At 42.8% G+C, this 22,148-nt stretch overlaps 1 protein-coding gene across 1 annotated transcript in view; it reads left to right on the top strand.

Moving 5' to 3' along the window:
* The first annotated feature begins 8,122 nt into the window (after positions 1-8,122).
* Positions 8,123-22,148, top strand: part of CFAP20DC (CFAP20 domain containing) — a 269,093-nt gene continuing 255,067 nt past the window's right edge. The window contains exons 1-2 of the mRNA XM_060239416.1: positions 8,123-8,496; positions 21,134-21,205. Coding sequence (XP_060095399.1) covers positions 21,185-21,205 — 21 coding nt within the window. The 5' untranslated portion in view covers positions 8,123-8,496; positions 21,134-21,184. The remainder of the gene's footprint in view (positions 8,497-21,133; positions 21,206-22,148) is intronic.

The raw sequence follows: 22,148 nt of genomic DNA, 5'->3' as shown, positions 1-22,148 counted from the left end.
TTCCCAAGCGGCGCAATCACTTTTACATCTCTCACCAAGTCTTGGGCATTACTTAGGACCAGATCCAGGATCGCCCCACCCCTGGTAGGTTCTGAGACCATCTGCTCCATAGCACAGTCATTGAGAGCATCTAGAAACTCAATCTCTTTCTCTCGACCAGAACACATATTGACCCAATCAATCTGCGGGTAGTTAAAATCTCCTATTACTACACAGTTTTTACGTTTAGCCGCTATGTTTAATGCTTCCATCATATTATAATCATCCTCTATCTTTTGATTTGGTGGGCGGTAACAGACTCCCATAATTATATTTCCTTTTGGGCCCTCTATTTCAACCCAAAGCATTTCTAAAAGGGAATCTAATTCTCTGACCTCAGTCTTACTGGACCGTATATCCTCTCTGACATACAGAGCCACCCCACCTCCAACCCTTCCCTCCCTATCCTTCCGATATAACTTATATCCAGGAATCACCGTGTCCCACTGATTCTCCTCATTCTACCAAGTTTCTGAAATTCCCACAATGTCTATGTTTTCTCCCAACACTAAACATTCCAATTCACCAATTTTACTTCGGACACTTCTAGCATTTGCATACAAACATTTATAATTTCCCAGGCAAGCTAGGCCCGCCACCTCCCTCCTGCCACCTCGAGACTCTGGCAGACAGTCCATACTGTTTGTCACCATCACAGTGGACAACTTTGATCTGTTACCCGGTAGAAAAATAGAAGCCAACCCTTCATCTCTTTGAGACGAGTCCTCCCGAACCAGAGACATTCCATCTCCTGTCGGCTTTCCCCCAAGATTTAGTTTAAAAACTGCTCTGCCACCTTTTTGATTTTAAGCGCCAGCAGCCTGGTTCCCTCCGGAGACAAGTGGAGACCGTCTCTTTTGTACAGCTCCCGCTTGTTCCAGAAAGCATCCCAGTGCCTAACAAACTTAAACCCTTCCTCCTTACACCATCGTCTCATCCACACATTGAGACTTCTAATTTGCGCCTGTCTCTCCTGCCCTGCACGTGGAACAGGTAGCACTTCCGAGAAGGCCACCTTGGAGGTCCTGGCCTTAAGTCTCCCACCTAGCAGCCTAAATTTCTCCTCCAGGACCTCACGACTGCATTTCCCCACATCGTTGGTGCCAACATGCACCACGACCACAGGCTCCTCCCCAGCACTGTCTATCAGCCTATCTACTACACGCGTAATGTCCGCTACCTTCGCACCAGGCAGGCAAGTCACCATACGGTCAATACGCGGTTTTGCCACCCAGCTGTCTACTTGCCTAAGGATCGAATAACCAACTACCAAGACCTCCCCTCTCCCCCTGCCCAGGGATGGTTCCTTGGCGCGAAAGGATACCCGCTCACCAACCGAAGAAGAGGTCCCTTCTGAGGGCTCATTCCCCTTATCCTCAGCACGGTGCCCTGTTCCCTCTCGACCCTCACGCTCTCTGGCAGCAACGGGGCTGCCACGTTCAGAGTGGGGCTCATCTAATACGCCCCCGGGAGTCTTCCCCAATTGCCTAACTGACCGTCTCTGCTTCTCCAGGGCAGTCACCTTGGCCTCAAGGGTACGAACTCGTTCCCTGAGGACCAGGAGCTCCTTACATCGAGCACACACCCAAGACTTCTGTCCTGTGGGCAGATAGTCGTACATGTGACACTCAGTGCAAAACACTGGAAAGCCCCCACCCCCCTGCTGGCATTCTACCTTCATGATATATATATATACAGTCCTCCTTAAATGCTGTTGTTTACGTGGCTCCCCTTCTGGAAGGTCAACTTACCTTATTGGGAGAACAATAAGAATAATGCATGCCCTGCTGAACCAGATTCCCAGTTGGCTTGCCTGTTCCTCTCCATATATAATCCCCCTCATCCAAGCAAATCTGCTTCAAGGTTCTCCTTCTGCTGCCTTTTTGCCCAGTTGCCTTGTCTTCCTTGTGCCACCACAGGTTCTCCTCATTAAGCTTTTAAACCGTTCATATCAACTGGTCTCTACTATAATATCCATTTAGAAAGAGGAGCTGCAGACAACAGGAGGAGTGATTTATGTGCATGCATTATGACATTTCTCTGATTTTTATATTCCATTTCCCAATAATCCTGACAACTATTTGCTTCTTAGGCATCAGCATGATAATTGCACCAATATTGTCAGGGAGCACCCATTGATGAAATTTTCTCTAGTAATATTCTGTCTTCAGACACTAATTTCTGAAGAGGAGTGCAGACAATTCCCTTTCCAGCTCTGATTCTGCATTGGTAGTGTGATAATTGTTTAAATGGAATAGAGGAGGGAGTAGAAGAGCCTCACTGTAAGGGAAAAGATGTTTACATTTTAATTTCTTCCTCCCCCCCCCTCCACTAAAGAGAGGATGGAATTGATTTCATTCAAGGATCCCTAAATGTTTGGCATGCAAATGTAAACAAATAGTGTCACAACAATAACACTGCTTTTCTTTAGGAGTCTGATAGCACCTTAAGCTCTAACTAATTTCTTGTAGCACTTTGATGCAGTGAATTCTCATGCGCCAAGAGAAAAGAAAAACAAAGTGATCTTAAAACTGTTTTTTGACATTTCTATGCAAAACTGAGAATTATACAGGGCAGTGATCATTTGTAACAGCCATAACTGGCGGTAACATAGATTGTCTGGTTATGTTAAGCAATTTTGCATACATAGGCACTAATGAAATTGTCAGACTTCCTGGCCCTCCATCAGATGCTATTAAACTTATTGTTGAATTCTAATTTAGCAATTTCCCTTGAGAGGCCTCCTTTGAAGTCCCTTTGTTGGAAAGTGCTAACTTTTGTTAATATAGTGTTCTGGAAGATGGAAATGTTCTTCCTTAGGTTTCCTAATATTGCTACTGCTTTTGTCTATTTACTTGTTTGTGTAGCAATTTACTCATTTGTTCAACATAAATCACAAAAGGTCATTGCTGACAGATGACAGGATATAACCTATCAGAGGATGAGCAAGTGAAGGAGCATCTGATGGCATAGCTGGCATTTGTAGGTCCAGTAATGCCGAAGTAACTCTTGTACCAGACTAAACTAGAAAGAGGGCCATTCCATGGTACTGATCTCCCCCTTTAGCCATCCATGTTACACCCTTTCACTCATATGTCACACAAACTCACCCCCTGTACACTATGCTAATTATAATTTGTTATATTACTTCCCAGGATATGGAATGGTATAGTATAGCCCAATCTTGTCAGATCTCAGAAGCTAAGCAGGGTCAGATGGGGACCACTGAGGGAGATTTTGCAGAGAAGGCAATGGCAAAACAGCTCTGCTTAATCACTTGCCTTGAAAACCCTGTGGGGCCACCATAAATCAACTGTGATTTGATGTCACCTTAGGCACACACAAACATACACACACATTACTTATTTACTTCCCCATCTTCCTTCCACGGAATTCCTAAGTTCCCAGCAGGGCCTCTCATCCAGGCACTGAGATGTTTTGCTACACCATGTATTTAGATTATAACCTTTTTGTTGTTGTTCAGTCGCACAGTCGAGTCCAACTGTTTGCGACCCCATGGACCAAGGTCCTCCTGTCTTCCACCAGGAGAAAAAAAAGGTATGATTCCTGGATCTTTAGGTTAATTAATTCTTACCCATTAGTGCCTTCAGCTCATGTGGCCTGGCTTGCTTGCATGAGTCCCTTCAAGCTCATATAGAAATACATTATAGTAGAGCATATACAGTGAAAACATATGGGATGAGATTCACACTTTTACATTCTATATATTTGTGGAGGCACTGAACTTTCTGCCCCACAGCAAGTCATTTGTTGTTTAAAGCTGGTTTTATGTTGTTGTTATGTATTGTAAGTCATCCTGAATGCCCCTTGTTGACAGAGAGGCAGCATGTAAATTTGCATAAATTAATGCAATGATATCCCAAAGCAGAATATTCTTCATTCAGTATTTTTTTTAAAAAATATAGAGCATTAGAGTTGGCATGCTGGACAAGACCAAAGGTCCATCTAGTGCAGTATCCTTTTTTTCAACAATGGTCAGTCAGATGCCACATGAAGCTTACACGCAGGACCCATGGACAACATCCCTCGCCTGCTGACAGCCTCTCAGCATCTACAATTGGCAGCATTCTGCCTCTGAAACCAAAGGTCCCATTCAGTTGTCATAGCTAATAGTCAACTACAGGCCTATGCTCCAGAAATGTGCCTGACCCCATTTTAAATTCATCTAAGCCAATGGACATAATCACATCTTGTGGCAGTGAGTTCCACAAATCTTCCACCATCCTCTGAAGTCCGCTCAAATTCATGTTAATTACATCAGTAACACTGTCCAGACATCTGATCTTTTGTCATCCCCTTCTTCTTTTGCCTTCTGTTTTTCACAGCATCAGGGTCTTCTCCAGTAAGTGCTCCCTTCTCATTTGAGCTTCAACTTCAGCATCTGACCTTCCAGGGAACAGTCAGGGTTGATTTCCCTGAGGACTGTCTGATTTGATCTTCTTGCAATCCAGGGGACTCTCAAGAGTCTTCTCCAGCACCACAGCAAAAAAGCATCTATTCTTCTGCCCTCAGCCTTCCTTATGGTCCAACTCTCACAGCCGTACATTACTACTGGAATTTTATAATTAATAATAATCATTACTGGACTGGCCATACTCATACATCTCTAACACCTGGTATGAATTTCTGTTTCCTCTGTCAGCACTCTGAAAAGGCGAAAAAGACTTTATCTTTGTTCTAGGCTTGATGGAAAGTATCTGTTTACTTACACACTCCAGTTGTTAGATTTAATTTGTGATGGAAGGAGAGAGCTTATGGTTGTTGTGCATTATTGTCCTTGAATCTAAAAAGGTAAGGAGGGATGTAAATACTTTGAGTACATAAATAAACAAGAGAAATCCTGCTGGATCATTCAAATAGTCCATCATGTCCCATATTCAGTGATATGGATTTTCTAGAAAAATGTGAATCAAAAAATTCTCCAATGCCCTAAACAGATTTGGTTTAGTACATTTATGTTGACTTATATGTAATAAATAATATTTTAAACATTTTTATGTTAGCGTTATATCACAATAGCTACAAAAACCTGAGCTGGAATATTTGATAAGGATAAAGAATGAACCAAGTTTGCTTTAATGGTTGCAGTCAATCAAATTCAAAGCTTTATATGGAGATGATTCTATTAGAATAATACCTATAAAAATTAAGGATGATATAGTATGTACTTCCCTTCCATTGTTTTAATTTAACAAAGGAAATGACAGCAGTGAAATCTGCTGGCATATTAGCACACCCAAAGAACTGTGAGTGATATGCCATGGACGGGCTTGTCCACTCATCTGCTTCAACAGAATTTAAGCTAGAGGTCACTAGCAAATTAGTTTCACTGTTACTCTCTTTAGCATCGCTTGCTTTAGTTCCATATCGGATTGCTGATTACAATATCTCTTCCAATTATCTGAGAAACACATATAAATATAACAAACACTTTGTTCTCACACAAGTCTTAGTGATAATCATCAGGAAAATGTTAATTAGACTCAAATGCATTGTCTGAATGTTTATTTAATTCATTTATTTAATTCTCCACTCTGAGCCACCAAATGGGGGAATGGGCGGATTATAAATAAACTAATAATTAGTAATAATAATAATTGTTTTGTATTGTTTTTACATTGTTGTTACCCACCTTGGGTCCTGGAATGCTTATAAAAAAGGTGGGGAGATAAATATTCAAAATAAACAAACTGAAACAATCAAGCTTGCCTATTATTATACTGAAAATGGCAACCATTCGTTGCTATTAATTTTACAAAAGAACGAATATTTAGAAATGGATTTTTAACCAATAAAATAACTAGAAAATTTCCTACCATCACCCCACATCTGCCACTATCCCATTTCCACTGTGGTGGTCACCCAGATACCCCAGAAGGCCTACAAGCAGTGGCACAGAGGCTAAGCCTCCCTTTGTTGCTGCCCTCCAGTCAACTAGCATTGAGGTATTCTGCCTCTGACCATGAAGGTTCCATTTTAGTCAATGTGTTTAATAGACATCAATGGCCCTTCCATCATAAGGCCATGTAAGGTTGCCAACTAAGAAGAAGAAAAAGAGAAGAGATTGGATTTGCACCCCACCCTTTACTACCCAAAGGACTCTCAGAGAAGCTTACAATTTCCTTTCCCTTCCACTCCCCACTACAGACACCCTGTGAGGTAGGTGGGGCTGAGAGAGCTCTCCCAGATCTGCTCTTGAGCAAAACAGCTCTATGAGAACCTTGTGACTGACTCAAAGTCACATCAGCAAGTGCATGTGGAGGAGTGGGAAATCAAACCCGGTTTTCCCAGATAAGAATCCACATACTTAACCACTATACCAAACTGGCTCTCAACTATCACTTGGGGAAAACCTGGAGATTTGGGGGTGGAGCTGAGGGAGGAGAGGGACTCTTCTGGGGTATAATACATAGAGTTCACCCTCCAAGGCAGCCATTTTTCTCCAGGGAAATTGAACTCTAGTTGAGGATTCATGATTTCTGTGGTGCAAGCTGTGACCAGCTGTGGGCATATGCGATTTGATGCTGATGTTGTGGTGATGCAGAAATCCAGAGGATCCATGGTTCAGCATCATGTTTTTGTGGCATGGTGCTGACACTATGTGGAGAATACATGTTTTTTTTCATATTAGGTATGGCCATGGACATGATATGTGACTTAGTCACTTGATGTCAATGTTGGGGTGACCCTAAGCAAAAACAATGTCTTCTTAGCATAGTGTTACCACAAAGCTGTGGATTGATGATTTCTTTGGTGGGAGCTCTGCCCATGGGCATGATATGTGAACTGAAGGTGAGTTTGGGGTGGCCCAAAGCAAATACCATGAGGTTCCATGGTGTGAGATCATGTTTTTGTTCCATGGTGCCACCATGAAGCCATGGATCCATGATTTTTGGGAGATAAGGTGTGGCCATGAATATATGTGACTAGAGGGTAAGCTTGGGGTGATCCAAAGCAAAACCTCCAAGGATTCATGAGGATCTGTTTTTGCTGCATGGTGTTACCACAAAGGTGTGGATCCGTGACTTTTCTGGTGCAAGCTGTGGCCTTGGACATGATATGTGATTTGATGGTGAGCTTTGGATGATCCAAAGCAGAAATTCTAAGGAACCATGTTTTGTTCCTTGGTGTTGCCACGAATATCACCATCAAATCACATATCATGTCCACAGGCAGAGCTTACACAAGTGGTAGACATGATATGTGATTTGATGGTGATATTAAGGTGATCCAGAACAAAAATCATGAGGCTCCAGGAGGATCTGTGCTTCAGAATCATATTTTGTTGCACGGTGTTGCCACAAAGCTGTGACTCTGTGGTTTTTTGGTGCAAGCTGTGCCCATGGACATGATACGTAATTTCATGGTGAGTTCATGGTGATCCAAAGCAAAAATCATGGGGATCCATGTTTTGGACCCATTTTTTTGTTGCATGGTGTTTCCACAAAGCTGCAGATCTGTGATTTCTGTGGTGCAGGCTGTGGCCATGGACATGATATATAGTTTGATGGTGAGATTGGGGTGACTCAACGCAAACATCCTGAGAATCCATGAGAGTCTGTTGCTCCAGGGCCTGATAGGAGCGGGGGGGGGGGGGGGGCTTGATTTGGCCCTTGGGCCGCATGTTCTGCAGTTTGTTGGTGGTTCTACTTTGTTTCAATGTAAAAATCATATTAATTCGTGAAGCTCCGTTTATAATCATCTACATTTGACTTTTACCCAGACCCTGTCCAACCCACTTAGTCATCATAATTAACAGCCATCACTCCACAAACTCCTCTAATTCCTGGAGAAAGAAACGTCCTGCCCCTTTAATAGAAACGTATTGCTATTTACCTCCATGGCATGAAAAGCTACAGCGTCCCAATGCCACAGATTAAGCGGCCATTAAAAGGACGGTGCATTTTTCTTCTGGCCTGTTGGTAACCCTCTGACCAAGTAACGGCGACATGAGCTTCCGAGCTCTCTGCAGAGCTTCCAGCCACTGTTGTCATAGCAACCCAAACACTGAGGGCTACATGTGGCTTCCAGCCGGCTTAAGGCCCGCCGCCGGCTTCTTGCTGGGTAGGAAACTAACGCCTGTGGCTTCTCAGGTGTTCTTCCGCGATGGGAGAAGAGTGAAAAGGAGCCGCCGAACTCACTTCGTGAGATGGCGGGAAATGGAAGCGTCGGGCCAGGTTTTCTTCTAGGGCAGGCGAAGGAAGAGATGTCGCTCACAAGACACCTGAGACGGGGGTGGGACGCGGGTTCTTTCTACCCGGGCTCCGTCTGCGTACACTCGCCATTTTGAGCCGCTGCAGAGCGCTTGGCGGGGCGCGAAGCGGGAGCGGCCTTCGCCCCGGGCGGCTGCGCAGCCAGCGAGGCCTGTCTGTCGCCTCCAGTGCTGAGGAAAGCAGTCCCGTTCTTCTTCCCCTCCTCCCTCACACAGGTGCCCAGGTAAGGGTCCCCTTGTCGCCTGCCAGCTCTCCAGCGTCTTCCCTTGGGCAGGAAGGCGAGGCTTTGTTAGGGTGAATGACCACCACCTCTTCCAGGGCTGGCATTCCCCTTTTCTTGGACGCTTATTAGCCGCATCCAAAAAACAACCCCACTTCTCTTTTGCCTGAGAGTGGTTCTGTACATTTAATTTCTGGATCTGGCAGGCAGAAGTGCCGCTGGACTTTGTTTTGAGAAGTTAGTGGGTGCAGCGTCGCTCCTGTCGTTTGTGCTTCTGGGATGGTGGGGAAGTGTTGCCTGATGGTATTTATGCCTCCCACGCTGCTGTTTGGATCCGGGGTAGTATAACAGATCCAGGAAAATATTACACACCATATAGTACAGTGGATCCCCACTCTTGTAATGAGGTGTACTGGATGCCTAGAAGGCAGTCACTGACGCTCAGCCTAACCTTGAGGGCTAGGCAAGCTGAATGGTGTGCTGTGGATATAGTCAACAAATGAGCAAATAGACCTCACAGGGATGTTGTAAGCACAAAAATGGATTGAGTATGTTGTCCTGAATAGCTTGGAGGAAGGGTGAGATTTAAAAAACAGTATTTTTTTAAAAAGGCAATTCACTAAGTTAATATCAGTAATGTGCTTGTCTCTTCCTTCCCTTTCCTTCAAGTCACAGCTGATTTATGGTGACCTTTGGGGATTTCAAGGCAAGAGACCTTCAGAGGTGGTTTGCCATTTTCTGCTAGTGCATCACAACCCTGGTACTCCTTGGAGATCTCCCATCCAGATACTAGCCAGGGTCAACCCTGCTTGGCTTCTGAGATCTGATGGGATCAGGCTAGGCTGGGCTATCTAGGTGAGGGCTATGTACCTGGTCTACTCTACAGTAAATCCTACTATGTTCAATGGGACTTATTCCCAAGTATGATTTCTGCCCTAACCACTGCGTTTTGCTTCCATCCAAGATGATGAAAGGGTGGACCTCATCTATTAGTACTCTCGACTGATGAACAGTAATTGTAAAGGGGTGTAAAACCTTGTAAGACTCAGATCTTAGAAACACACCATGCAGTCCTATATATATGGAAGTAAATGCCATCACACACAGTAGGTTCTGATTCTGCATAAACCAGCATAGTAGTGAACTGTTAATCGTCATATGTGTGGTGTTTAAAATCAGGATTAGGGAAGTTGTTGTAAAACTGCACGATGTTGTGTGTGTCGTGTAATCTCTGCGCAGTTGCATGGCTTGGGGTGGTTACATTGATATGAAAGGGCCAAAATAAGTACATGGATCTGACTTGATAAATCCTTAAGTTGAATAACTTCTTTCAGCTGTACCAGAGCTTGGTTCAGTTCTGGCAGTGAACGTATGATGGGAGGGGGTCTAGGATCATCTATCTATTTATTTGGAACGTATATATACCCTCCTTTCTGCTAGTATTGATACCCATGCAGACAGACCTGCTTACTGGCCTTGACCTGTGTGAATTTATCTGGTCTTCTGCATAGAGCCTGGATGTACAACAGCTGTTCATGTGTAAACTGGGAGTACATCCTTTTTTGCAGTGTTTGTGGTCTGTATATCTGTAGGCTCTGTGCAGAAGATCATATAGAATCATAGAATTGGAAAGGGCCATACAGACCATCTAGTCCAGGGGTGGCCAAACTGCGGCTCGGGAGCCACATGTGGCTCTTTTACACATATTGTGTGACTCTCAAAGCCCCCACTGCCCTGTCAGCTGGCTTGGAGAAGGCATTTGTCTCTTTACATTACTTCTCCAGGCCAAGTCAGTGGCTTGGAGAATACATTTAAAGTTAAAGTTGCTTTCTTTCCACCTCCCTCCCCATCTTCCTTCCTGTCTTGCAGCTCTCAAACATCTAACGTTCATGTCTTGCAACTCTCAGATATCTGACATTTATTCTTTGTGGCTCTTACGCTAAGCAAATTTGGCCATCCCTGATCTAGTCCAACCCTCTGCTCCAAGCAGGATCAGCCTAAAGCATCCCCGACAAATAATCATCTAGCTGTGTTTTGAAGACTGCCAATGAAGGGGAGCTCACCACCTTCCTAGGCAGTTGGTTCCACCTCTGGACTATTCTGATTGTAAAAAAAATTTCCCTAATATTCAGCCAGTACCTTTCTGCTTGTAATTTGAGCCCATTGCTTTGGGTTCTGTCCTTGGCTGCCAAGTGGAATAGCTCCTTGCCCTCCTCTAAATGACAGCCTTTCAAATATTTAAAGAGAGCAATCATGTCCCCTCTCAATCTCCTCTTCTCCAGACTGAACATTCCCAAGGCCCTCAGCCTTTCCTCATAGGGTTCTTCCTCCAGGCCCTTCATCATCCTCGTTCTCTTCTGCACCCGCTCAATTTTGTCCATCTTTTTGAAGTGAGGCCTCCAGAACTGCACACAGTATTCCAGGTGTGGCCTGACCAAGGCAGTATACAACGGAGCAATGACTTCCTGTGATTTTGATGTGATAACCCTTTTGATACAACCCAGTATACAACCCATCAGAGTCACCAAGGGGCGAGGAATGGGCCAGTGGGTGCGATCCTGACTCTTCTTCCAGTTCATTGGTCATAAACTTGGTCAAGTGAACAGTGCTATTGATTTTGACTCAGATTACAGAGAAATAGCAGCTAATTTAGTCTGCAGTTCTGTGTACAATCAAGTTGCATAAAAATCCCATTGCCTTCAGTGGGATTTAAATGTCCCTCATGTGAAGGATTTTAGTTTTACCGCCTAATTCTGTATTTACAGTATTTGCAGTTAAATCAAATTGTGTTCAATTACTCCCATGCATAGGATTGCAGCATGACAATAAAAGTTAAGATAAAGTCTCAGTAATTGGATTTAGTTGGCCTCAGTAGGGCTTGCTTCCAAGCAGAGTTGGCAACTGACTAGGAAAAAAACCCCCTGATCTGCTTTTATTTCTGTAACAGCGCTTTGAGCAGCACAAATCAGCCAGGGAGGCATTTCATGGTATATCACCTGCTAATGTCTGGGGGTCAAGCTGCTTTTAAAGGCACAGGAGTACAGGACCCCATAAAAAACTGGTAGCTTTGCTTCCAGTTAAATAAATGCATAGAAGATTGTCACTTTACATCCCAGTCTATTCATGTTTACTTGGAAGTAGTTGTACATAGGATTGAATATTTCAGGTCATGCTTCATAGTGCTTTAGAGTACAGAATTAGGACTGGGAAACCTGAGTTTCAATTTTGGCCATGATACCCAGTGGAGAATTTTGGGCTAGGCACTCTCCCTCAGCCTACCCTATTCCACAGGGTTGTTGTGAAGATAAAGGGAAGAGAACAACGTACCCTGGTTTGGGTTTTTTGAAAGATAGGTGAGATAAAAATATGGAAAAAACTACACTTCCTGTGCATGATTAACTTTATTTAGGCCTTATAGGGTTGCCAGCCTCCAGGTGGGGCCTGGAGAACTCCCACTTTTACAACTGATTTCCAAGTGACAGAGATAGCTCCCGTGAAGAAAATGGCTGCTTTGAAGGGCGGACTCCATGGCATTGCACCATGCTGAGGCCCCTCTCCTCAAACCCCACCCTCTCCTGGATCCATGCCCAAAGTCTCCAGGTATTTTCTGACCCAGGCCAGGCAACCCTAATGTAGAGTCTTTTGAGCTTTCATGTGCCTAACTCTGTTTAGGCTCAGGCTGTTATGTAGAAGTCATTTAATTTTGTAGTAGACCCATGGGGACTCTTGGAGTAAGTGCCTTCTGACTTGCTGGCCTTATACACTGATCAGAAATCTGTTTGCTTGGAGGTATGTTCACTGATCTCAGAAAAACCTCCTTCTGAGTAAAGTGTGCTTAAGATGTCAGCCTTAGTTATTACTTAATGTGACTGCGGATATGAGGAGGATTTTTTTCATTGTGAGCGGGTGTCTTCATGCAGCTTCATCACAATAAAAACCAATGGGGCTTCAATATTAAAATGTCACTTCTGTGCACTGCATATTCTCTTGTTCTGCATTGTGGCCTCATGATGTGCTGTAAAGTTGTCATCCTCATCTCTACGGTGCTATCTCTACAGCGTAAAGTTATCATTGCTTTATTGAATATAAGTGTATGACTTTAGGTGGTAAAGTACACAAAATAAAAACGGAATTGAAACAATTTCTTAAATGCAGTTTAAAATAGCAGAACTTCTGGATTTTTAGACTCTCAAATCAGCTTTTCTGTAGCATTTAGTATTAACAAAGAATTGAATATATGCACTGAATTCTGTACCTTTCTTCTTGGGAGTTACTTACTGTTCATGTCTTCAAGACTTACAACTGATGTCAAATCAAGGGGAGAAACAACGCAAGAAGCAGTGTTTCTCCTTTTTCTTCTGAGGAACTGTCCTAGCATATTACTTTCCAATGGATTTTTCAGCTTTTTTGTTTTCATTACTGCATTATGGGGGAAAGAAGAGGACAAAAAATGCTTGTGGATGCAGTGCAGAAAATTGTTGAGAAATGAGTTCATTAATAAGTTTTTTTCAGCGGAAAACCAAAATAAAAGCAAAGACAAATCTTAACAATAATTATGTTTTGTTCTCATAATGATTATTTTATGTATGATTTTAAATACATTTTATTTATTAAATTTTATTTTTATACCTCCTGTTCACTGTAAACAGTGCTCAGGGTGATGTAAAGCAATAAATAACATATAGGTTAAAATATTACACAATTACAATAAAATATCAAATTTGCTCAGATGGCAATCAAATTTTCCAGTTCTGCTGCCATCTTGCCTAGAGGGGGGGAGTGTCAGCTGGATGAACACCATCACTGTCCTCAGCCAAATGCATGGTGGAACATCTCTGTTTTACATGCTCTGTGAAACTTCATCAAGTCCCCCTGGATGCAAATGTAATTTGGCAGAGAGTTCCACCAGGTTGGGGAAAGGGCACTAAAAACCCTGGCTCTGGTTTAGGACAGCTGAATATCTCTCAAGCCAGGGACCACAAGCAAGTTATTAGTGGGGGATATACCAGGAGAGGCAGTCCCTGAAGATACGTGGATCCCAGACCGTTAAGGGACTTAAAGGTAAGCACCAAAACATTGAACCTTACCTGGTGCTCAACTGGTAACCAGTGCAACTCATGCAGCACAGGCTGAATGTGTTCTGTTCATGGGGTCTGCATAAGGACCTGTGCCACTGATAGGGTTGCCAATCCCCATTTGGGGGCAGAGGATCCCCTGGTATGGAGGCCTTCCCCCACTTCAGAATTATCCCCCACCCCACTTTTAATACTTTTATCATCACTAGCATTGATTGGATTTTGTCCTGTCTGAAAATAACACATTATTTCACTTGGAAAGGATCCCCCTTTCCAGTTCTAACAGATAAAGTAATAATAAAAGAAACCTAACCGCATAGCTTGCAATCTTTATAAGTGGAAGGGAGCAAGAGTCCAGTAGCACCTTAATGACTAACAAAATTTGTGCCAGGTCATGAGTTGCTGCTCACTTCTTCAGATACAGCTAGAATGTGAGCCCATCTGCGTTTATATCTTGGAGAGTGAAGTGATTTCAGATGCCAAATAACAATAGCAGCCATTGGTAATGAGAGAAGAGACCTAGGTCTCAATTCAACCCAGGGGGATGCATCGAGCTTCATTATCAGTTGTAATTCAGCAGTCTCTCTTTCTAATCTTCCTCTGAAATTCCTTTGTAAGGGAAGTGCTATTCTTAGGTCAGCAACTGAATGTCCTAGAACAGGCGTGTTGAACTCATTTGTTATGAGGGCTGGATCTGATATAAATGAGACCTTGTTGGGTCGGGCTGTTTCAGGTTGGGCTGGGCCATGTCAGACCAGGCCATGTGTATACCTATTTAAGATTAGGTAGTAGCAGGAGTGGAATTCTAGTAGGAGCTCCTTTGCATTATTAGGCCACACACCCCTGATGTAGCCAATCCAAGAGCTTGCCTGTTCACAGGTCAAGTCTCTGGATTGAAGTAGCCAAAGATTTCCTGACTTTGCTATTAGAATATAAGATAAGCTGCAAAGCACTACTTCCTGTGGCATGATTTTGTCTTTAATAGGCACACTTTTTTTTTTAGTCCAGTATTTGTTTTGCTTTGCAACCTGATCCTTAGGTGTTACTAGCTTCTGGTGGGGAGTTCAGGTTCTTTGGATTCCATTTGGCAGGGTTGGCCAACGGTAGCTCTCCAGATGTTTTTGCCTACAACTCCCATCAGGGGGCTGATGGGAGTTGTAGGCAAAAAACATCTGGAGAGCTACCGTTGGCCACCCCTGCATTTGGGATTGGAAGCATTGATGCTCAAGGTAGATCCATTTATTGCTAAACAAAAGCTAAGTTAAAGCAATTTTAACAAAGACACTCTGGTATTCAGTTTCATTGTTGCTGAATGCACCAAGGAGGACATTGACATCTAGTCTTTCTGGTGGGCATGGGAAGCAAGGAAACCTGAGCCTCAGTTATAGGGGCAGGTTACAAGTCCTCCTCAGATTCTGGAATAAATAATGAAGGGCTGGTTTTATTCAGAATAGTAGTTGCTCTGACTTCATGGAATGTTTGTTTACCTGATATGTACTCTCTTGCTCTGTTCACCAACCCTGCAGCTTGAGGCACTTGTGATATTGAACAGTATTACTGAATGAGCAGTTCTTCGACCAAAAGAGGGGTGAAACAGCAAGAGCATTCATCCTTTTCGGAAACTGTACTCAGGATTAGATTTATTAAAAATGCCATACCCTATCTTTTTTTCCAATGGCGACTCAAACTGGCTTATATTGTTCTCTCCTTTTTATCCTCACAATGACCTTGTGAGGTAGGCTAAGCTGTGAAGGTGACTGCCCCACAGTTAGCACCAATCATTGCAATAATCAGGGCTTTTTTGTAGCAGGAACTCCTTTGCATATTAGGCCACACACCACTGATGTAGCCAATCCTCCAAGAGCTTATAGGGCCCTTTTGCATGCAGGGGTGTCAAACATGTGGCCTGGGGGCCAAATCAGGCCTCCAGAGGACTCCTATCTGGCCCCTGAGCAACTGGTTGTTGTCTGCTTCCTTTTCCCTCTCTCTTGCTTCCTTCTGCATCACAGCTTACTTTGCCAGGTTCACTCAATTGCACAGCAGAGCTATTGAGCCAAGCCTCTTCCTTCTATTGTCTGAGGCTTCTCCCCCTCCTGGTCTCCTAGAGAAGTAAGGAAAGAGCCAGTGCTTTCTTTGCCCAGTTCCCTGGATTGCATGGGATACTTAGAAAGCACCATTAAGACCAACAAGCACTAATGTTTTATTTTAAGTTTTTTAAAAAAATCTTTGTCTGTGTCTGCTACCGGGCATTACATCTTGTGTCACATATGGCCTGGCCTGACCTGACAACATCTCATTTATGTCAGATCCAGCCTTCAGAACAAATGAGTTCAACACCTGTCTTACAGGACCTACTGTAAGCTCCAGGAGGATTGGCTACATCGGGGGGGGGGGGGGCGCGGTGGTGTCACCTAATATACAAAGGAGTTGCTGCTACATAAAAAGTCCTGGCAATATTACAGATTTCGGATCAATATCTGTGACTCAAGGCAGGGATATGTTTCAGAGGTCTCATTTAAAATACCTTTCTGCCCTGGTCAAGTAGACATGTCCTGAGTAGTAGTTCGTTTTTGTACCTTCCAATTCTGGTCCACAGAGAATATCTTTCAAATGCAGAATGGGGCTTCTTTTTAATAAATACTTTATAACTTTTGATGCTGGCAGTGGTCCTCTGTACCACATAGACCTCTTTCATCTTAAACATGCTATTTTAAAAGGAGCACCAGGGGAGGCAGGCAGTTTGCAAGTGGCTAGTCCTCCAGGGGCACTCCCAGCAGTAAACTGTCCCTGTGGTAACCAGGTTCTGGGTATCAGGAGACACAGAACTTGGAAGGGAAACTGGGAGCCCTAACCCTCCCAGTGGGCAGTTCAGGTGATGGTGGGAGGTTACCCAAGAGTGAAAGAAAAGCCTCTCCAAATATTGAGAAAAACCTAGGAGGGCAGGACAGAACAGGGCCTGCAGGTCAGAGCAGGCACATTCCACCACAGTTTCTTAAGGTGCTACTGGACTTGGATTGAATTATGAGATACATTAGGCTGAGAGGTTGTGACTAGCCCAAAGTTAGTCAGCAGGCTTCCATGGCAGACTGGGCATTCTGGGTTGTTGCCTCTTCTGAAGTCTGATGGCAAAAATGAAAAGGATGTGTTTGAAACCTGTTATAGTGTCATGTTTTTATTAAACATAGGTTGCAGTCCTCCTAGGTACTGGATCCTGGGAGTAGGCGTTGGCTGTTCTGTGTTGTGTCATGGAACTCTTCTCATTGAGATAAAGGATTGCTATAAATGTGTAAATGGAAGGATAGTTTTCCCCCCAAATATTGATACACAGAAGACTCCACTGTGGCCAATTTGCTCCTTTATATATGGCTTGCTTGTAATCTTTTGAGTATTTGCAGTAAGTTAATATAGAAGAGTAACAGATTACTTTATTTTCTCGATGAGGATTGGTAGTGACGGCAGAAAAGCTATAATAATTTGTTATTTGTATTATGTTTGTGCTATAAGTTGTGATAATACCAAAAGGGACATTTATGAGGCTCTAAATATCACTATGTTATGTACACATTTTCAGATTTATTTCCTTAGTGCAGGTTAAATACCATATATCCAATATTCACATAAACAAAACCCATAAGAAATAATTCCAGTGTATTTAAAAATATTCAAATTAGGCCTGTTGATTGATTGTAAAGAATTTTACTTAACTAATCTTCCTGAATGTAGATAATCAGTAAAATGTAAATGAAAATGCTTATTACCAAAACCTCACTATAGAGGTATTTTGGAATACTGAAGCATAGCATAATTTAGTTGAAATCTTTTGCATATCCCCTATTATAGTAAAATGCTGCAGCTTCAGTAGTCTCAATAAAATAACTGTACTCTTTACTTGCAATCCTAACAATTAAAATTGGTCCCTACCTGTTATCTGTTAAATTGATTGTTTTATTTGTTCATAAAATGTGTGAGCCCAGTGAGGGTTCAAGGATGAAGGTTTTGAGTAGTCTAAACCTCCAAAGTAAAACACACATCTCCACAGTAAGTATTTGTCAAACCTGTGTCATCTATGACATACCTTACCTTTCTCAAATAATGAATTTCTCTATTATGGTAGTCTTCCAACCAGTTGATGCCAGAAGACAGGAAGATCAGTAGCCCAGCCACACCTCACACTTCAATGTCTCTCTCTCTCTCTCGGCTTGGCTTCGCGAACGAAGATTTAAGAAGGGTGCAATAGTCCACGTCTGCTGCAGGCTCGCTGGTGGCTGACAAGACCAATGCGGGACAGGCAGGTCCGGCCGCAGTGGCTGCAGGGAAAAGTCTGATTTAGGGTTGGTGCTGTAGCAGTGCGATTCTTCCTCAATCTCCTTTTGTCCTCAAGACCAGCTATGCATGCGTTCTCAAAAGAAGAGACAGCCTGGTGGATGGTGTGCCTCCATGCTTTGCGATCTGAGGCTAGGTCAGACCACTGGTGATGGTTGATGTGACAGGTGCCAATGTAGACATAGAGATAAACCCAGTATCACAAGTCTTAAGACAGTATTGATTTATGAGAAGCCAAGGCAACATAGGCAACGGTTAATCACACACAAGGGGTTGTAGCTTCTTTGAGACAAATTAATTTTACATACTGAATATTTAAAAGTAAGCCCAACACAATGTCATATATTCCTTCAAAACATAAGAACATAATTGATGGCCAGTAAAGAACATTACTACATTCTACCAAGACTATCAGTGTTTCAATACCAAAGCAAAGTAAAAATGATCATCTTTGCAGAGCACTGCAGGGGAACAAAACAACACAAGTCTCCCTGTTAATAAATTAAAAACGTGGCCTATTGGTTGTTAATAGTTGTGAGGCATGTGGTGCATGAAATTGTGGATTGTTATCTGTTAAATTATTTATATGATCATTTGGCCATGTTCCTGTTTCAGGTTGGGGAGAAAATAAAATTTGCTCTCCTATAAGCAGCATGCCTTTGTGTGAAAGATATAGGTAGAGGGATATGCAAAGCAGGTACTAGATGGCGAGATGGCTTTAAATGAAAACAAATGTAGAGTTAACCATGAAAAGCACTTGGAAAAATGCACCCCTCTATATTTGTTTTTGCATCTTTCTTTCATAGGCTAATCCTGTCCTCTGGGCTTCTAGGAGGGAAAATGGTCTTCCCTTGTAGATGAAAATTGTGGCTAGAAATTTGATGCTACCCAAATGTCTTATCTGAACTAATTCAATCCAGGTGTCATACTGATGCAGGAAGAACTGTTTCTTTAGAAAAAGTTTCAGACTATTTTTTTCTTGAATGGCACTTAAGTGATAGTGTAATATCATTGTAGAGTCATCACTGGGATCTGTAAAAGGAATTAGTGCTCCATATCATGGGCATTTATTTGCTACTTCGGCAAATACTGCTTAAATGCTTTTTTGTCATTCTTGGGTCTGTAAAATCAATAACTATACCGCCTTTTTTAACAGCATTCAAAACTAGTGCATCCCCCCAAAAAGTAAAAGTAATGGTCAGCATCTCTTGTGATTCTGTTATGTTTGGGTTGTTTGTAAGGTTTGTTTTCACTGAGCTTGAGAAATGCTTCTTCTGAGCACAAAATCCTTGAGTAGAAGATGCATGTCTACACAGCAAGTTCTTCCTAAAGGCAGCAATACACACACACACAGCTGTATAGGAGATCACAGCCTAGCAGGAGGGCCCTGTGACCATCTGAGTGTCCCACCCATGGGTTTATCCAGCTATTACTAGTCTTCTAGCTGTATTCCTGCATCTGTGTCAGCTAAAAAAAAGCTGTACTCTTAAAAGAGATGGCATGAAATATGTATATTTTTCTTCAGTAATGACAGCAGAAGTGTCTCGTTTTAAATTTCAGGTACTGCTGCACCATTATTTATAATACAAGGGCTCTTTATGGTACTGTTCAAACTTCTACAATGGCTAATTAATAGTATCAATTTAGTTAAGTAATTTAAAGTAATTACTAGATAATTCATTTGCTTCTTAAATAAACTTAAAAAAAACAACATTGAAATCTAATTCAGTAACGGAGTGGGGTGTGCTTCAGACCCCTTTTTAATAGACACCGTTGAATCAGGAACATAATGATTACTGCAGCTTACAAATAGGGATCCACAAAAACTTGTAAGGGGCACCTCATCTTCACCTCTCCCACTATTTCATCTTCCCCTTCCTAAAAGCCCCAGTAACTTTAATTTTAATTGTTTTAATCTTTGTTATCTGCCCTGAGCCTGTTCAGGAAAAGGGCAGAATATAAGAACAAAAATAAATAAAATAAGTCAGAAGGCATCAAGTCACCCAGAGGGTGCTGCCAGGCCTAGGGTAGTCAACCTCCAGGTGGAGCCTGAAGATATCCTGGTATCACAACTGAACTCCAGAGAACAGATATCTCTCTCCCTGGAGAAAATAACTGCTTTGGAGGGTGGACTCTGACATTATATTCAGGTGAGGCCTCTCCCTTCCCTAAACTCTAATTTCCTTAGACTCCACCACAAAAACTCCAAGACTATCACAACCTGGAGCTGGCAACCCGAGTCAGGACTGCCCCAATGAATTCTCCTTCAACAGCTGAAATAGGCCTGAAAAGGGTCTCTTCCCCCCACCTTTTACTGACAGAACCAATTTTGTGGAATGCTATGGTTGCCTAGCAACAACCACTGAGGAAAGGACCCTGCTGCCTCCTCCTGCCTTTTACTCATATACAGCAAAGCTGTGGTTGCCTAGCAAGGGCCACTGAGGGAATCCATTTGTTAAAGCTATAGACGCGCCTTTTATCATTTGAATTTTTTTAAAAATTAAAAATTCAGAATTTTCTGCAAACCTAGGGCATTCTGGTTTGTAGAAAGACCTATCTTGCTCATTCACAGCTCCAGTCACTGGATTTAAGTATCTTCATATCTGGCCTACTTCGCTATTAGTTATGTAGATATTTGGGAGCAGCTTGATACATAACAAATGTAGAGTGCTTGTAGCTAAGTGTAGTCAAGTGATTTTATTAAAGTAGTTTTGTACACTTCATAATAACTTATTTTATTTGTTTTCTTTTGGAATTAACATTTAAGTATCTGTGGATTCAATCAGAAACTTGGATCACTTACAGTACCATTTAATTCGTTATATTTCTAAATCACTGCCAGAACAGAGTTTGGGGGCTTGTCCTGGAAGCAGAGGGAGTGTTACTGGCTACTAGCAACCACAGCCAAAGCTAGGAATATGGTCTTATATTAGACTTACTTCTGTCAGCTTCCACCTCTACCACGAAGTAGGGACAGGGCTTGAATTCAGTAGCAGCTCACTGGAGTGCAGCTCCTGAAGCTCCATCCAGGGTCTGCATGCAGCGGGGAGTTCTCTCCCTGCTGCACACAGATCCCAGGGCATATGCAAATGAGATATGCTACTGAGCTCCTAGACCTTTTTTTCTACAAAATGACCCCTGAATAGGGATAATTGGTACCTAACACACTCTTGCTTGATTTGTAGAAGAGCTCTTTGTGGACAAACATCTAATGGCAAAAATGTTTTTTCCCCAATTTCTAGTGCTTGCTGAGGTACAGAAACAACATTTCCAACTGTGACATATCTGCCAGGATGTTCAAAAATGAGTATCAGGTAAAGAAAAAATGTTCCTAAATCTTACTAGCTAAAGCATCTTTTGTAAAATGATAAGAAAAGAAATATTGGAAAAGTTAGCCTGTAAACAAACAGGAATTAAAGTGGGAGGGGGGCTGTGAGAACTCATATGAAAGGGGAGATCCTTCCCCCCACTGCTCCCCCCCCCCCGCCAGTAGCTGTAGTTTGTTTCCATGTCTTTCTTCCCTCCCTGCCTTAGGTTTTCTTTTTCCACTGGGCTCTTCTCCACAGGCTGTCCTGTGGACCCTCTGAGGTCCACAAATTTTAGCTGACCATGGTAGCTAGCAGTTATTTCTGGTCACCTTCAATTCTACCTCTTTTCTGAGTCCTCTGGAATTCCTGGAAGACGTAGGAGAGGAGGAGAAATCTCTCATATTAATCTCTATTTTGGCACCAGAAAGTAGTTCATAGTCTTTGACAGTGACCTGGCAGTTTATGTGTGGAATGAAATGCTTGACACTACATTCAGTACATGAGGTTATTTATACATTCAGAAGATTTTTTTTTCTACCTCTCTGCCATATTTGACACTCATGGAAGCTAACAAAAACTAATCAAAATACGACAGATTAGCATTGTATAGACACACCTGCTAGCTATGTGCTTCAGTGTTCTCCTGCTTGAGGTTAGGGTCCAGGAGTCTAGACAAGGCGTTGGAACCAGCAACACTATAGTATAGTGGTTGTTCCAGCAAAGGTGGTGTGTTGTGACCTTAAATACTCCTGCAAAGAGGTGCAGATAAGAACATAAGAGAAGCCATGTTGGATCAGGCCAATAGCCCATCCAGGCCAACACTCTGTCACACAGTGGACAAAAAAAACAGTGGGTTCAGGAGACTAGAAGCCCCCCCCACTTGTTGCCCCCCAGATACAGGCCCCCATTCTCCAGGAGAAGGCTACCAGTACTTATAGATGTGCCCTGG

This window comes from Heteronotia binoei, chromosome 5 (genome assembly GCF_032191835.1).
Source record: "Heteronotia binoei isolate CCM8104 ecotype False Entrance Well chromosome 5, APGP_CSIRO_Hbin_v1, whole genome shotgun sequence".
Classification (NCBI taxonomy): domain Eukaryota; kingdom Metazoa; phylum Chordata; class Lepidosauria; order Squamata; family Gekkonidae; genus Heteronotia; species Heteronotia binoei.
Note: the sequence above shows the minus strand (reverse complement) of the source record. Positions and strands in the feature narration are given on the sequence as shown.